General features: G+C 48.0%; 1 protein-coding gene across 5 annotated transcripts in view; it reads left to right on the forward strand.

Moving 5' to 3' along the window:
- PUM3 (pumilio RNA binding family member 3) overlaps nucleotides 1–17,784 on the forward strand; it is a 965,563-nt gene that overhangs the window by 406,281 nt on the left and 541,498 nt on the right. For all 5 annotated transcript variants that reach the window (XM_069625739.1, XM_069625741.1, XM_069625737.1 and 2 more), the window contains exon 8: nucleotides 9,596–9,770. In XM_069625739.1, the coding sequence (XP_069481840.1) occupies nucleotides 9,596–9,770 (175 nt within the window). The remainder of the gene's footprint in view (nucleotides 1–9,595; nucleotides 9,771–17,784) is intronic.

The following is a 17,784-nucleotide window of genomic DNA, read 5'->3' on the forward strand; positions in this document are numbered from 1 at the left end:
GAAATTTGGGAAGATCCTAAGTCCACTCAAAAACAAATTAGAAGAATAGCAAAATGCAAGTAAAAAACTGCTTAACTTTACCCTTTGCAAATGAAATGGCTCAACCAAATACAATAATCTAGGGGTGCCAATTGCCAAAAATTATGTAAAATCCAGGTGAAAACATCTTTAAGTAAATGTTTACCTTCTGCCTTTGAATACTAATAAGGAGCCTATTTTGATCTTTACTGTATCTGAAACCAAAAGAATTGTTTAAATTTGTAAATGTGATTTCGAGGGGATTGGGTCCTCCGACGTATTCCATATCTATGACATGTAATCACCACAGCTGTGCTGCTTCGGAAACTTTTTTCTGCGTCGATGATGTTGATGCGCCGTCGTCGAGGACCTCCTCCGACCTCCTCCGACGTCATCCGATGTGATAAGTAGGACGCACGACGCCCGTAGCCTCAGTTCCGTTTTTTCCGCGAACGTGTTGCTTCGTGATTCTCGGTTCACGCCTCGACTCTTTGGAGTTCTGTTCTTCTCGGTTCTTCGAACCTGTTCGTTTTGTGAAAATCCTTTGTGTGAAGATGTCTTCTACTTCGTCTTCGACCCCGCGTCCGGGTTTCAAGAAGTGCGGGGAGTGTGGGTCCAAGATGTCGGTGACGGACTCGCACGACGCCTGCCTCTGGTGCCTCGGGGAGGCCCACGACACGGATGACTGTATCGACTGCCAGCCGCTCACGTCCAAAGCCTTACGCGAACGTAAGAAGTTGTTGTCGGTAGGTCGGGTGTCCAAGCCCAGGAAGTCGAAGTCTGCGGGGCTTTCGACGGATGATTCGAGGGGTGACTCTCTGCGTCATCGTCGGAAGTCTCGTGGGTCTCCTTCTAGGAGTCGGTCTTGCCACTCCTCAGCCTCTTCGAGGCATTCTCGGAAGCGCCGACACCGGTCGTCTTCCAGGTCCTCTTCGGAGGACTCTGCCCGGCACGTCGCTTACCCCACCAGCCGTGCGACGCCGGAGGAATGGGCTTCCTTCGGGAACAATATGCTGGCGATTCTTGACACTGCTCGCAAGAGTGGTCGGCACGAGTCACGGGAGAGGTCAGGGGACTCGTTCTCGACGTACCCGTTCCAGGTCCCGGTCCTCGACGCGTTCGAGACCGTGTGCACCTGTGAGGTCTTCGAGGAAGACATCGACGTCTGAGGCGTCGAGGGCGTCGACAGGCTTTCTCGAGGCTCCGGCTCCGAGGAAGTCGTCGAAGCCGTCGACGCTCAAGTCGTCGAGGGACACGCTCGGGGCTCCGGCCTCGAGGGCTGTGTCGACGCCGCCGATGCTGGAGGCGCTGCATCTGACGTTGATGCCGGTTCTCTCGACGCCGGCGCCGATTCGCTCGACGCCTTTCGTGTCGGAGGTACCCCGTGGCACGGGAGAACCCCCTAGGAAGGCTCTGGTTAAGAGCAAGCACTCTCGGGTGCCTTCTTTTCGCCACCTGGACTATATTTCAGAGGCGGATGAGGATTCTGATGGCCTGGTTCCTAGTCAGGTTCCAGATGAAATTGTCTCGGGCCCTAGTCAGTTTGACGATTTGAGACAGTCACTGCATGATGCCAGTGGACTGGACACCTCTCCGGAGGTGGAGTTTTGTAGGCCTGAGCCTGGCTCTCATGCCGATTCCTCGTACCGGCGCCTTATGGCTAGGGTTTCTGAGTACTTGGGATGGTCTGCTCCCCCAGGGGAGTTTGTGCAGGATGATCTGACGGACATCCTTGATGTTGGTCCCCCAACTGATCCGGTACTGCCGTTCCATATGGCTTTACAGAGAAGGGTGGCGGTGCCTTGGACTGCTCCGGAGAGTCTCCCGGCGGGGGGCAGATTCTTGTCGCGAAAATACCGTCCAGCCAGTAGCGACCCCTGCTACTTGACCAGGCACCCCACTCCGGAGAGTTTGGTGGTGCAGGCGGCCACAGCCCCGGCAAAGCAGGCGTCGTACCCTACCATCCCTCCTGATAGGGACGACAAACGTTTTGATGGCTGGGCGAAGAAAGTGTTTTCTTCTGGTGGTATGGCGCTTCAGGCGGCCAACTCCATTTGTGCCTTGACTCGTTTCACACACACTCTGTGGAACTGTGTTGCGTTTGCGGCTGAACATATTCCCGAAGGGGACGAACGGGATGGTTTCCTTGCTATGGTCCAGGATGGTAAGGATGCCATGTGAGTCGGGTTTGGACTTAGCTGAATGCGTCAGTAGGTCCATGGCAGCGAGCACCGTGATACGCAGGTTAGCGTGGTTGCGGAAGTCGGGGTTTGCTCCTGATGTGCAGTCTCGGCTCCTCAACATGCCCTTTGATGGTGAACACCTTTTTCGCAGCAAGGCTGACGAGAGCCATGAGAGGTTGCAGACCTCAAAAGCTGCAGCGAAGTCGTTGGGCGCTGCAGTTCGCCAACCTCCGCCTTTTCGTCCTAGGGGACAGCAGTGGAGGGGTGGTTCCTTTCGCTATTACTCGTCCTTCAGTAAAGCGAGAGGAGCTGGCAGTCAAAGAGGCCAACGCAGGGGTACCAGAGGTGGACGACAGGGTACCCGTGGTGCCAAGGCCGCTCGGGCAGTTGCCTCTTTGCCCTCAGGTAACGCCGCGGCCGTTCCCAATCAGTCATGAGGCCATGTCCCATGGTTCGCCGGTTGGGGGAAGGCTGGCGCAGCATCTTATAGAGTGGCAAGCCATTACTTCAGATGTGTGGGTTCTGGAGATCATAACCCACGGCTACTGTCTTCCCTTTCGGCACAGGCCTCGCGACAATCCACCGGGGAACCTCTCTTTGCAGAGTCCGGATCCGCTCCTTGCGCAGGAAATTCAAGCCCTGCTGGAGAAAGGCGCCATAGAACTGGTGCCTGTAGCGGAGAGGAACAAGGGATGGTATTCCCCTTATTTTTTGATTTCGAAGAAAGACGGGGGATTGAGACCCATCATGGACTTGCGCGGTTTGAACAAACTCCTCAGGAAGGACAAGTTCAAGATGGTTACTCTGTCTCGTTCTTCAGCTTCAGGACTGGTTGGTGTCACTCGACCTCAAGGATGCTTACTTCCATGTGCCGATCCATCCCAAGCACAAGAAGTACCTGAGGTTCGCGGTTGGCGACTCGCACTTTCAGTTTCGGGTCCTGCCGTTCGGATTGACCTCCGCCCGAGGGTTTTCACCAAGCTCATGGTGGTGGTGGCAGCGCATCTCAGGCAAGGGGGGATTCACGTCTACCCCTACCTGGACGATTGGTTGATCAGGGGGAGCTCTCCCGAGCAAGTCCTGGATCATCTGTCCGTCACCTGCCACTCCCTTCACAGGCTGGGCTTCTCCCTCAATTTAAAGAAGTCCCATTTGACGCCAACACAGCGGCTCCAGTACATCGGAGCAGTGCTCGACACTTCCCTGGGGCAGTGTTTTCCTCCCCAGGTGAGGGCTCTTCACATTCAGCAGATGGTGCACAAGTTTCAGCATGCCCAGAGGCTCCCAGCGTTCGTGTTTTTGAGGCTGCTCCTGCATTCTTCTGGTGCCAGAGGCTCGCCTGCGGACGAGATCTTTGCAGTGGGCGCTCAAGACGCAATGGTCGCAGTCCTCCGGCAGGATGTCGGACCCGGTTCAGGTGCCGCCCTCGGTCGCCCGGGACCTTCTGTGGTGGGCCGTCGAAGGCAACTTGATGAAGGGGGCTCCTTTTTGGCTTCCCTGGCCAGAGGTGACGATAGTGACGGATGCATCCTTCACGGGTTGGGGAGCTCATGCCAACGGGCTGACAGTCAGCAGTCGTTGGTCTCCGTCGGAGTCCAGACTCCATATCAATCTGTTGGAGCTGAGGGCCGTCAGGCTAGCCCTGAAGGCTTTTCTGCCGACTGTGCGAGGAAAGAGTGTCTTGATCCTGACGGACAACACAGTGGCCATGCACTACCTCAACAAAAAGGGGGGGGGGGCAGGGTCACTTCCTCTGTGCAGGGAGGCGATGCAGCTCGAGTTCTGGGCCATCCAGCAGGAAGTTTCGATCTCGGCAGTTCATCTGGCCGGAGACGAAAACGTGACGGCGGACGCTCTGAGCAGGCAGAGCACGATCTCTCACGAGTGGGAGTTGGCTCAGGAGATTCTCCTGGAGATCTTCGCCCTTTGGGGGACCCCTCAAGTGGATCTCTTCGCCTCCAGTGTCAACCGGAAGTGCGAAAGGTTTTGCTCGCGGGAATTTCCTCCAAAAGGAGCCTTAGGAGACGCGTTCGTGGTGGAGTGGTCGTTCCCGCTGCTGTATGCGTTTCCTCCAGTCCCCGTCATCCCGCAAGTGCTGCGGAGGTTACGGAAGTTCGGTTCCCGGATGATCCTCATTGCTCCGGCGTGGGCTCGGAGGACGTGGTACCCGGACCTTCTCGACTTGTCCATCTGCCCTCCACGTCGTCTTCCCTACCGAGACGATATGCTCTCACAGGAGGGGGGTCAGGTTCTCCATCCAGAGGTCAGATCCTTCAACCTTCACGCTTGGCTTCTGAAAGGTTGAGGTATAAGGATTGGGACCTCCCTGAAGACGTGATGGAGGTGTTGCTTTCGGCCCGAAGGCCAGCAACAAAGTCTCTGTGCCGTTGGCGTAAGTTCTGCGACTGTTGCCGAGTTCAGAATGTGGATCCTTTTGCATGTGACATCCCCATGGTTCTGTCCTTTTTTACTTTCTTTGGCCCACAGGGGCTTGCAAGTGGGTACCGTTAAAGGTTACCTGGCGGCGCTGTCCATCTTTAAGCGCTCGTCTGAAGAGTGTTCTTACTTTAAAATCCCTTTCATTTCACAGTTTCTGAAAGGGCTCACTAATGCGTTCCCTCCGTCACCTTGCTTGGTGCCCGGTTGGGATTTCAACCTTGTTCTTAAGTTTCTTATGGGTGCTCCGTTTGAGCCTTTACATTCTTGCCCTTTGAGGCTGTTAACTCTGAAAACTGTTTTTAGTTGCGGTTACTTCCGTTCGCAGAGTGAGTGAGTTACAGGCACTTTCAGTTAAGCCACCCTTCACTGTATTTCACAAGGACAGGGTTGTCCTTAGAGTTCGTCCTTCTTTTCTTCCGAAGGTAGTAACGGAATTTCATTTGGCCCAGAAGGTTGTTCTTCCGGCATTCTATCCTCCTCCGCATCCTGGTAAGGAAGAGGAGAGGCTCCATAGGCTTGATCCTAGGAGAGCTTTAAGCTTTTATGTTTCACGCATGTCCCGGGTCAGAGTGGACGATCAACTCTTTATTGGTTACGCTGGAAAGCGTTTAGGGCAAGCTGTGACGAAACAGACTTTGTCTCGCTGGATTATTTTGGCCATCTCGGAGTGCTACCGCTTGGCGGGTAAGGACCCACCTGCTGGCTTGCGGGCCCATTCTACCAGGGGTATGGCTGCATCTACTGCCCTGCAGAGGGGTGTTCCTATTCGCAACATCTGTGATGCGGCCACCTGGGCTTCAGTACATACATTTGTACGTCACTATTCCCTTGATTCCATCCGAGCACAGGATCTAGCCTTTGGCAAGGCGGTCCTTTGCTCTGCTATTTGATTGGCTATTCTAAATTTTGATTCTAAATTCTTTCCCTCCTTGCTCTGGTACTGCTTTGGGAGGCTGTCATAGATATGGAATACGTCGGAGGACCCAATCCCCTCGAAGAACAAGTTACTTTCTTACCTGGTAACGTTCTTTAGATGGGATGGTCCGACGACGTATTCCATATCGCTCCCGCCCTGCCTTCCCCGCTGCAGAATTTCTTTGCGATTGCAGCTTACGTTCCGCAAGGCTTTGTCTGACTGGCAGTTGGCTAGTGTCACACGTTCTGGGGGAAAAAACTACAACTGAGGCTACGTCGTGCGTCCTACTTATCACATCGGATGACGTCGGAGGACGTCCTCGACGACGGCGCATCAACGTCATCGACGCAGGACGCAGACGCCGAAAAAAGTTTCCGAAGCAGCACAGCTGTGGTGATTACATGTCATAGATATGGAATACGTCGTCGGACCATCCCATCGAAAGAACGTTACCAGGTAAGAAAGTAACTTGTTCTACTTTAGCGTTTGAATTGCAAAGCATGCAAGTGTATATTTAGTTGTACTTTTCTTTGCTTTAATTTTCAGTCAAAACAAAAAGAATCCCTCCTGAATATCTGTCATGAAATTGTAAGGCAGTGAAACACGCGTAGAGGGTTTGTTACTTTGACATTTGGACCGGCAAATAAAACTAAAGTTGATTCTAAAACCAAAAAGGAGTCTTGATTTTGTAAACCAATAACCAATGAGGACCCTGACACTACCTTACTAACCAACTCACCTCAAATGCATCCTCAAGACCACTTAGAGTGGCCCAAGTACACACAATGTCCATACCGAGATTCCAACTCCATAACTCGGGTGGTACTAGCTTCCCTGTACTGGCATCAAAGTTATGGAACACACTCCCTGCTTTCCTCAGATCAGAACCCTCCTTCCACTTATTCAAGCGCAACACTAACCGCTGGCTTCAGGATATGGATATGGATACAGTGACAGTCTAACTTCCTTAGATCTTTAGGCTTGTCTTCTGCCTTACTGTATTTATTGTATTTCTATTAATAACAAGTAATCAGGATGCGAGATCCTCACAAATTCCTCAGTTTTTGGACATATTTATTTCAATCTCAAAAACCAGTATCTTTATTACACTGCTTTCGCTAAACACGGAAGCGACAACGGACAGATTTCAATACAAAACATAGGGAAGTGCAACTGTGCACCCTCGTCAAGGATGTGGAAGACGAGTTCCCTAATGGGAAGCACATATGAGTATAGGAGATTGGTGAAACATAACTCAAGTGAGTGCTGCCGAGGCTGCTATTCAGTCCGCGTGTGTTTTAAACAAACTGTGTACACAACACTAATAGAAACATACAACAAAGGGTATTTTCACAGTTGTGTCATAAGTAATCGACACTGTAGTGTTTCGGCCACAAAGGCTTGGTAGGGGCTTGTAGTTGTGGTGGCCTGCATCAAGAGAGACTTGTTAGATGAGTCCGTCCATGGGTGTCATCTGTGGGGAGGAGGAGAGCTGTGAGGATCTCTAAGTGGGGATTGACTTGGAGGTTATCAAGTAACGGCTCATTGGTGCCAGAAAAATACACCATTGGTGTAAGGAAGAGCGCAGCTTACCGTCCAGCGAGAGTGAGGCAGTGTTGCTGTGCCATCAACAATCCTAGGCAGAAATCAACTACAAAATATAGCGCACACTAACAAAGGTTCACTCATCCACTTTATTAATTTGATTCCTCTTCTGATCAGCCTCAGAAAAGAACCTAGTGCAGCAGCTTGTTATAAAAGTTCAGAATCGTTTTTAATAAAAAATACTGAAAAACATAACGGATTAAAGAGTGTTCGCCATTTTTGTTGTTTCAAGGCTGACTTTTTTTCTTTGGATAGGTTGTGTCCGTGGGCCATCCCAAAAGGGTCTTCACTGATTTTAGAATATTAAGAGTGTGTGTATTGAAGTGTATTTGAGTGTTACTTGTATATTGCTGACTTCTGAAGACGGCTTACTCTGACTGACAAATTAATTGTTTATTCAAGAAAACTTGTGTGTAAATGTTTATTTGAATACTTGTCACTGTGAATCTGTGTACTCCCCTACAGCTCACATTGACCCCTCTTGAGATGAGCCTGGCTGCGCAACACGCTACTGTATAGTACAAGCTTATACCAACGGTTGTGATTCCTATTTCCTATAATCCGAGTTGTTGTAGTGCACCCCAAGGGTACTGCATACAAACTTTCCTTAACATCCCCCCAACAATCGCATTATGGGATTGGCTTTGTCAATAGTGGTTGCAGCGACCCAGTGTCATTCAAGGCCCTTGTGCTGCTTTCAATACTAGTTGCAGTGGTCGACTTTTGTATGGCTCCAAAACTTCCCTCATTCACAAAGCTTTCTACAGGCTCCCTCAGGGCATCTGTCGGGAAACGTGCACCATTCAAACGCCAAATGATTATAAAACCCTGAATAGCCAAATCTGATTCATTCATGACGTCACACAGGCTTTTTGTAGATTAGGGTGTCTGGAAAGCCCTTCCTAGTCCAAACAAGTTCCAAGCACACTAGTACCTTTCCCAGGTTTTGGGCAGAGCCAACAAATCGACATGACTATATATGGCCATTGCTACCTGTTTGCTTCCAAACAGACCCTAAACAACGAGGTAGCCGTTTTGGACCTTGTGCGCTTTACAAAAGCAAATAAAAATACAACGGCCATCAGGCATCGTGGCGCTGTTAAGAAGGTTTACTTAGTTACATAAGTGCTTGCGAGAAACATACAAAAACATACCTGCATATAGCCAGGCCTCATGTTTTGGAGGGCGTCTTAGCTTAGTTATAGAAGTGCTTGCAAAGATAGTGTTTGCCTGACCGCATTTTGTAGAGCGGCAACAGCATACAATGCATAAAGTCAGTAAAGGTAGCACAGACCTGATGCACAGCCCCATCTTGAAGGGCGGCATCAGCACACAATCAGTGGCAATTACATGGTGCCAATCACATGTTGCATGACGGCAACAACACACAAATGCAGAGTCGGAATCCGTAGCAGATGCAGGGTGCCAGCCACAGTAAAACAGAGGGTCCCATATGCTATAATGCATGGTAGAACTCAGCAGAGAATGGCATGTTGCCCACCCCATGTTGTGGGTCAGCGGATACCTACTGGTTCAATGTAGAGATCGGAAGAATAAAGCATGGTGCCGATCTCCAGTTAGAGGGCGGCAGCTAAAACATAGGCAGGGTCAAGTCGGCAGGGGGGCACTTACCCACACAGATACAACTAGCGGGAGAGGGGGTATTTCACGTGTAATGGCCACAAGGCATCCTTGTGGTATACATTATGGCACACAACCTTCATTTTTACCTGTGCACCTTCATTTTTCTGTGCACCAATAAAAAAAATACATAAAAATAACCCTGCCACCAGCCAGTCAAGAACCCTCTGTGAATACAAAAATGTGTTTCAAGATCAAAGTATGGGGAAAATGGGTCCGACTGCATTAATAACCATATAAACTGTACACATGTGCAGCCTAAGGGAATGCCGAATGTGTGCCCTGAAATAGCTTCAGTGGCAACTGGAGAGGAAAAAAGCACTTTATCTGCCAGTGAAAATCAAAAGTAAGTTAAACCAAATCAATCATCGAATATGCTGGGTGTCTTAAGAGTCTGAGAGCAGAAAAAACGAAGATCTCTGAACATTAATGAATTAAGAAAATGACTCCATTTTGTTCTAGTGACCTAGTAGTCTGTTATTGGTGTGTTAAGATCTTTGCAGAAGTAATTTTCAAAGTTCATAGCCCATTGGTATAGAATGATATACTCTTGTCCACCTTGCCTTTCTTCCCAGCTCAAAGCTTTAGATTAGGTTCATAAGCATGACGTGTGTACACTCCTAGCCTATGCTTTCTTTTCATCCTAAAATAATTGTATTATGAACATTTACCTAGACAATAGACAAACCTAGTTAACACTGTTTTAAAACGTTTATTTGTGTAGTTTTTTGTTAATTCAAGAAAGCAAGTGAGCTTTTACAAATGTCTATTTCTATTCTTTCAATTGACCTAGATCAAAACAACAAGTCGCGGAAATTATAAAAAGTTTTAAAGGGCAAGTGAGGAAAATGCTGCGTCATGCAGAGGCGTCGTATATTGTGGAGTATGCTTACAATGACAAGGCAGTTTTGGAGCAGCGGAACCTTCTGACTGAGGAACTGTATGGAAATGCCTTTCTGGTTTACAAGGTATGTTTTGAATTTCTTTGCCGTACTGTTTCTTGGTCCGGGGGTTGATCCAGACATGCATACCTTTAACACGCCCGATAATGGATGGAACGCTTGTGTGGCCTTTTTATGCATGTATTTATTACAGATGTACATGTAACTGTGACAAATCATGGCATAACGTCACTTCTCCCTATAGCGAGCCTTTCCCTTTGAGGCTATGTAGTTGAGGCCGTGTTGGGGAGAATTTAGTGCTTAATTCTTCCCATCTTCGAGACCCCCAGCTCTTTTGCTGGACTTTAGGACTGATTTGGATTATGTTTTTCCTCTGGTTATGTAGTCTGACAAACTCCATAGGCATTGACTTTTTGTATGGTGACACATAGCACCTTCAGTGCAGTGCCACAGAGAAATCCTTTAGATTGCTCATAAGGTTTAAATACCTTTTCTTGTGAGAACTACTGTTTCCAAGAATAGTAAAGTGAAATTGAATGTACTTACATTTTCTCTTTGTAGTTCCAGCACACCCCATCAGTGCTGGGGGTTACCTAGTAGCCCCTTATCCTACATTCTCGTGTAACATTTTTTATGTTACCCTCACTACTTTAAAATGGCTGGTGGCAGTCGTTTTATTTTCCTACCATTGTGCTTTTCTACCACAGGCTGAATCCCCAGCTGCAGTATAGCAACCATGGGTGACCATTGTGTCAAAATGGCCCGTCTTCTTTTTCTGCCATTTTCTGTTTGAGCTCTTTCTTGGCTTTTACTCTGCGCGCCAATCCAGATTTGAGCCCTTTGTTCATTTTGCCTTTGGCGGGCTTCAGTCCTGAAACCCGCCTCTGGCTCCAGTATGTCTGGAAAGGCAGGATGTGATGGAGGTTCCCGAAACTCCCATGTCCTTTGTCTCTACGAGTGCATGAATGCAACCAGTCCTGATTGGCTGGCTGCATGTCCTTTCAGGACAGCCACCCTGCCGTTTACAGCCTAAGCTGTGCATGAAAGGGAGAAACCTGCTTAAAAGGCGTGGGTTTTTTGGGACTAGAGGCAGAGTCGACCACTGGGAGAAACATCTGAAGAAACCGTGAACAAAGCTTGCTGCATCCTCCTGGATCTCTGAATTGCCCGGTGAAGCCCTGCTGCTGTGCTGAAAGTCTTTTCTGATCGACCAGAGAAGCTCCCGAAGGGAAGACTTCTTCCCTTGGGTTAGTGGGACCAACTAACCCTGAGACAAACTCCACTGGACAATCTTTCCTGATTTGCTGTACCTCTTCGCTGATGCAGGGGGTCGAGAAATCCGTAGTCTAGTGCAACAGCTACAATCCGGCCAGAAGCTCTAGTAGTCTCCTAATGAGTCTCCAGAAGCAGTACGACCAGAGCTTGAGTCCCCTCAACAGAGTGCAGGTCTCAAGGAGTGAAGGAAGCCCAACCGGTATCGGAGATCCGCAGTGGTGCGATTTACAGCGCGCTGAAACCGCGAAGTGCCGCTGATCTAAAAAGAGCCTGTACCTGCTGACTAACTCCAAATTGCTGCAGCAGGAGCCCTCCAGCCATCCTCCCTCTTGTCCCCATGACTGAGGCTCAGGAGCCCGGGATCTGCTTTGCTGCAACTGGACAGAATCCAGCTGGACCACTCTTCAAACCAGGGCCACTGTTTAGACTTTGGGTACTTACCTCAGTGCGTTTAGCTGTGTTCTTCTCGGTTGAGACTTGCATTGGCTACTTTTGTTGGAGTTTATTCCAACTCTGTTTTTCACAAGTGTAGCAGCTTGTGATCCTACAAGGGATTTCTACAAAACTCTCTAGCTTTGTGCAAGACTTTTGTTATCTAAGAAGTGACTTTGCTCCATAGACTGCGCTCCAATTGACGTTGGCTGTCCTGGCTCCTTGCAAACTCTCCTAGTCCGTTGACTTTGATATTTCTGACCCTCATAGATGGTAACTTGTCTTGGAATGTTATTGCCGGGAAAGGCTTGTCTAGACTTCATTGGAAGATGCAAGTATACTTGCATTCCCTGAGAACCTGTTTAACCTTTTTCCTTCCTTTTTAACCTCTCCTTTATGCAACCTCAGAATCTGCAAAGTATTGTTAGGCAGAATTGCATACAGTACCCTCTGGGACCACCACACACAATTAGGTCTACAGGTGTAAGCAAAACCTGGTCTGTACTACAGTTTTTGGTAGCGATCTGATCAGCCAGGATTATCTCAAGAGGGAATGTGAGCAGTACAAGATGTTACACAGAGGTCTTTCAATCACAGTGGCTCAAGTAGACACTTACCCTCAAGGTTTCTTGGTAAAACACTTATTAATTTATTACACAATAATTTAGAAAAAATGAACTAGAAGGAGGCAACTTAATATTATACACACACACTTCAATACTAAACAAATACGTTTCTGAACAAATTAGGCTCCCCTGAAATCGGAACAAAATGGCATTTCAGTTACTTTCATGGGAGTAAAAAGGCACAAGTTAGCAGAATAGATCACAAATACTTTCTTAGGCAGTGCAAATAGTTTTAGTTCACTAGAGGACTCGATTCAGTTCAATAGGCCTGGGCCAAAGTCAATGGACTAGTGTCTTGGATAGGAAAGAGCAGTTCTTGAAGTAAACAGTAAAGTCTTTGCCAGAGTTCTCAGAAGTTTGTACGAACAAGAATCCTATGTTGGGGTCACCAGCTGATTAGGCCTGTGAGTTGGGAAAGTTCCACAAACTTTCACCGCAGGAGTTGGGTTCGCTTAATCGGGTTGGCACAGTACCTTAGTATGAAGAAACACATGCAGCTGAAGTTGTTGGTTCCTGGCAGTTCCTGCAGATCTCACTGTTCCTGAGCCTCAGTCGTGGGGACAAGAGGGAGGACTTTGGGGGACTCCTGCACGGGATCGTCAGAAAACGCTGATAAAATGGAGTCCCTTCAGTTCGAGTAGCTATAATTCAAGCAAACAAGCTGGTGTCCCTATCGCTGGTTAATCCTAACCAGCTTTGAGAATGGTATCCAGGTGGCTTCCGAGTTGATTGGTCCCACCAACTCAAAGGAAGAAGTCGTCCTTGAAGGGGTTTCTCTGTCGAGATTAACTTGGCAATTTGGACCTGCAGCAGGACTTCACTGGGCAAACCAATGGTCCAGGAGTTGCAGCACCCGTCCTCTTCCAGCTAGTCTTCCGTTCTTTCATTCCAGTGGTCGAATATGCCTTCCAAGCCAAGAGACTGGCCTTTTAAACTGTTCTCTCCCTTTCATTCCAGCTTAGCTGTCACTCGTGCAGCAGGGTGGCTATCTTTGCGGGAGAGTCAGCCAGTCAATCACGCCAGAGTGCATTTGGGTCCTAGGAGACTAAGCACGGAGTTTCGTGCACCTCCCTCACTTCCTGCCCACCCCAGATAGTCGGGCACCATAGGCGGTCTTCAGTCCCGAAGCCCGCCAAAGGCATACGAACAAAGGGCCCAAACCTCGTTTGGCGCGCAGAGAGAAACACTAGAAGGACCTTTCCAAAAAGAAATGGCAAAAAAAGGACACGGACTGTTTAAACAAAGGGGCTTATGGCGCCATCTTGAAAAACATGGCTCCCGCGATTTTTAGCTACCGGTGTTCGCGTTTGGGAAAAATCATGGTTTTGCATTGTAATACCACTGCCACCAGCCATTTCCATAGGAAAGGGTAGCATTTGACTGCTACATGGGTTTCTAGACACCGGGGATACTAGGTAACCCCTCCAGCACTCTATTGTAAGATAGTGTGTGCTGGGTCTAGGAATTTAAAAAGACTAATAGTCAATTTTAACCTTACATTCTTCGGGAAACAGTAGTTTATCTCAGAGAAGGTAATTAAACCTTTGGGAAGTCTAAAGGACATCCCTTTGTCACTGCACTGAGGGTGCTGTGTAACACAAATGAAAAGATGATGCCTATGGAGTTGGGTAAAACTCAATAATCAAAGAACACAAGAGTAAAACATACATCAAAATACATGAGTGGGGGAAAAAAGGCCCACACTCTTTCCAGGTAAAAAAGTCCTCAAAATCCAGCAATGTTGCTGGGGTCTCCAAGGTGAAGGGAATTGGCACATTTATGGGAATCCTCCCTAAGAAGTATAACTAGTGATATATAAATGCCATACTCCAGCATGGGGTCTGGCATGGATTTACATGCTCATGAATATTCCCCGCTGTCAGGCTGGGATTCCTCCGTAAAAGACAGTTTCAGTTTTGTTTCTATACTGTCTTTCTCATATAGGCCCATCACTGAGCTCTGGGTCACACTGCCCCAAGCCATCTTCAGATTTTTACTGCACGTTCAAGTGTTAGGAGTCCTCGCGTTTAGCTCTTTGAGCTTTCTACGTTTTTTAAATTTTTTTATAGCAAAATCTTTTTCGGTTCAATTGAGCCCGTGTGCTCCATCGCTTATCTTTCCGATTTAACGGGGACCTGTTTTTCAGCATCTTTTATCGCCCCTCAAGGGCAGAAATCGTTGAGTAATTCTTTTTGGAAGCTTCCAGAAGTCCATCAGGCCTAGACCGCGCCGGATCATGTTGGAGAAGGACGGAGTTTCCCTCTTCAAGCTGTGCACCAGCTGCTGTTTGCGGAATGTCTTCTTGGATGACACATTCCGATTGCCTGCACCCGACGAATAAAAAAGATTGTGATAACTGTCGTGGCTTCACCAAGCGTACAATGAAGGATCGACAAGTCTGTCTTGCAACGTGGCTCAAGGCCAGGGCCTCTGCCCCGGGTGGTTCACAGGGGCATGCCTCAATCGGATCCAATCAACTGGAGTATGCTTCTAAGTCCTTTTGAGGGCACTCCATCCGTGGGGTCCCAAGACGAGGCCCAGCACCGCGAGTCAACTTGTCGGAAAATGGAGAAGGATAAGGTGTCCGACCTGCCCGTGAAAGGCCCAGGTACTCCAGGCCAAAACGTCCTCTTCCTTCAAGATGGCTGCTGCCACCCTCTCGAAGGCGAAAGGGGCTGACCCAGTCCAGGGTACCCCGGTGGCGGCCAGAGTGGCTCTTCCCAGGTGGGAGGCTTCGTCCAAGCCAGTGGTAAAGACTCTGGATGCCAGAACTTAGCGCAATACCGGCACCTCAGGATCAGAAGGTGGTGCTCGGGGGAGGGGGGCGGATTTCCTCGTCCGACGAGGAGATAATTTCCGTCTACACCATCCCATGGTATTGTTTTAGGCTAATATAGTAGCCTCAAACATAAACCCGCTTGACCATATATTACAGTTCCAGCTGGGTTTATTCGCCATTTCTTTTTGTAAATGTCTTTCTCGTGTTTTATTCTGCTCGCCAAACCAGGTTTGGTCCCTTTGTTCATTGCCTTTTTGCAGGCTTCCACACAGAAGCCCTCCTTTAGGCGCCTGAGAGTCTGGGTAGGCAGGATGTGAGGAAGGGGTTTTATGACTCCTGCCATGGGTTCCCTCGGTAACCCAAGTCGCACTCCTGTTTGATTGGCTGGGCGACTGTCCTTGCCAGGACAGCCATCCTGCTGTGTGATTGACAGCTAGACTGTATGAATGGGGGAAAACTGCATAAAAAGCAGGTCTATGGGACTGGAAGAGCAGAGTCGCCACTGGAACGAAATAACCTATGAGGAACTGACGGAAGAGGACCCCTACCAGGACTGAACCGCCCGGTGAAGCCCTGCTGCAGGTCTGCATCTTCAGAATCCGACAACAGAGAAGATCCTCCAGGAAACCTCTTCCCTTGAGCTGGTGGGACCAACCAGTTCACCCAAACTGCAAGCCAGGACCCCTTCTCTGGTCAAATTCGCTGTACAGAGCTACAGTGGGCCGGATAGCCAGGAAGGTCGGACCCTGCTTGGTTTTAAGGAGCGCACCTTTAATTTGTTGCTTTGCTCTGCTGCTGGTTTCTTCCCTGGGTAGTGCAGGACCCTCCAGTCTTCCTACTTCTGATCAGTCCGACAGTCTCTTCAGGAACCGTGAGCCTGCAGGAACAACCAGGAACTTTTGCCTCAGCTACAGCTCCCTCTCCGTTTTAAGGTACTGTGCAAATCCGGTTGGTTTCGTTCAGCCGCGGTGAAAGTGTTTGAAATCTTTCTCCAATCCGAGGGCTTGTCCTTTTCTTTGAACTAACTTTTCTACCAACCAACCTCGTCTGGAAACCGTGCCACGAACTTTACCGCAAACTACACTGAACTGTATTATCTTGAGCAAAAGACTTTTGAAACATTGACTTTGGTCCTAAGCCTTTTCTATCTGATTTTATCATTGTAGTTCTCTTTTCGATTGCCCTGAGTACGTACCTGTTGGTGTGATTCAAGTTCTGTTAACTTCTCTTTCCCTCCCTTTGACATTGCTGGAGTGCCATTTTGCTCCCACTTCATTTTGTGAGCTTAACTTGTCTGGAATTTAAGGGAAGTGGTGTGGTGTATTAAGAGTGTGATTTTTAAACTGCTTAGAATAGTGAAATGTTATACAACTGAAGAGGGAAATACATGTGTATACTTTTACTTGAAATCCGTGAGTCAGTGTTTGCCTGAATCATAGTAATTGCTGTCCTTTGTAACTATTTGATACTGCTCACTTACTCTTGAGATAAGTCTGGCTGCTCATCCATCGCTACTACTTTAACTGTGTAGTACAGGCTTGTACCAAAGGTGAATTTGTACTGTCACTTGTAGTCTTAATTGTGTGTGGTGTCCCCAAAGGGGTTCCTGGAGAGGATTCCTGTTGTTTTTCGCCCTCAAGCCCAGACGGCGGTTACCCAGCATCCTAGATAGAAATCAGTTCTCATCTCTAACAACCTGGGACTCATTTTGTGAACCAGACCAGAGACCTCCTGTCCTAATATTGGACAAAACCCACCGGCCAGAGACTCATCCAGATTGTGGCCCTATACAAAATATACCACGTTAGTCATGACGCTTCAACTACCCTAGGTGCCTGGCACTTCACCAACCACTTTGTGTTTTCTTTTTAAAACAAATCCCCCAGTCCTGAAGACAGTCCGGTGAAACTGCCAGTAGGTTCCACTACCTCATCCGCTGGTTCTTCCATCTACTCACCGTACCAGAAACACCTGAACTTTGTGTGTGTGTCGACAAGTTTTCATACTGCCATAACATTAGCAGTATATGTAATCATAATCACCATTGTTGTACTAACCCACCCATGCGTATAATTACTGCATAACTTTGTACAAACTTATTGTTTTTCTTGTGCCAAGGATGGAATACTTTACCTTTCGACTCTTGTAAAGGTTTTTAATTGTGCAAATCTAATAAATCGCATTCTTTAATGTTTGAAAAATATATCCTTATCTTTTGGTGTTTATGTTATGAGCTAACTGATATGTGCTAAGTTAGCTCCACTGTGACCTTTTTTCCTACTGAAAGCGTCAATGACTAGGGTAGCTGCTGACTCCGATTATTTTCCTAATTATTGCCTTACCCTCTGGAGTCAAGCCCCCTTAGAAAAAAAGAGGGTTCCCTGCCTTATCTTATGTACTTCTGTGGGAGACTACAACAGCCTTGTCCTCTTGGCAATAAGGAACCCAACCTTTGGTATAGGCATATACTACACAAGTTGGTAGTGTGACTGAGCAGCCAGGCTTATCTCCAGAGGGCTCAATGTGAGCTTTAGGGTTTCAACATAGAGATTCAGTGACAAGTATTCAAATAACACTGACACTCAAGGTTTCGTGATAAATTAATACATTATTTTAATAGTCTGTTTTCAAAATAAGCCTTCTTTAGAAGGGAGCAATATGCAACACTTAAAATGCACTCCAGTTCAATAAAGTGAGTAGATCTCCTTTTGGGATGGCACACAGATTTTCCTACACCCTATGGTGACTTCAATAGTTAGGACAGTGTGAATATTAATGGATATAGGGAAGGAAACCATGGTTAGCAAGTTTCTTAAAAAGGTAAGCTCTTTAGAATCCCGCTGTTAGGGAGAATTCTCAGAAATGTGCTAATTCCCTTCTACCTTAGAGACCCCCAGCTCTTTTGCTGGACTTTACGACTGTTAGGCAAAGTTTGTATGCAGTAACCTTGGGGACCACTACCCACAAC

Source organism: Ambystoma mexicanum, chromosome 6p, assembly GCF_040938575.1.
Source record: "Ambystoma mexicanum isolate Mex_15411 chromosome 6p, UKY_AmexF1_1, whole genome shotgun sequence".
Classification (NCBI taxonomy): domain Eukaryota; kingdom Metazoa; phylum Chordata; class Amphibia; order Caudata; family Ambystomatidae; genus Ambystoma; species Ambystoma mexicanum.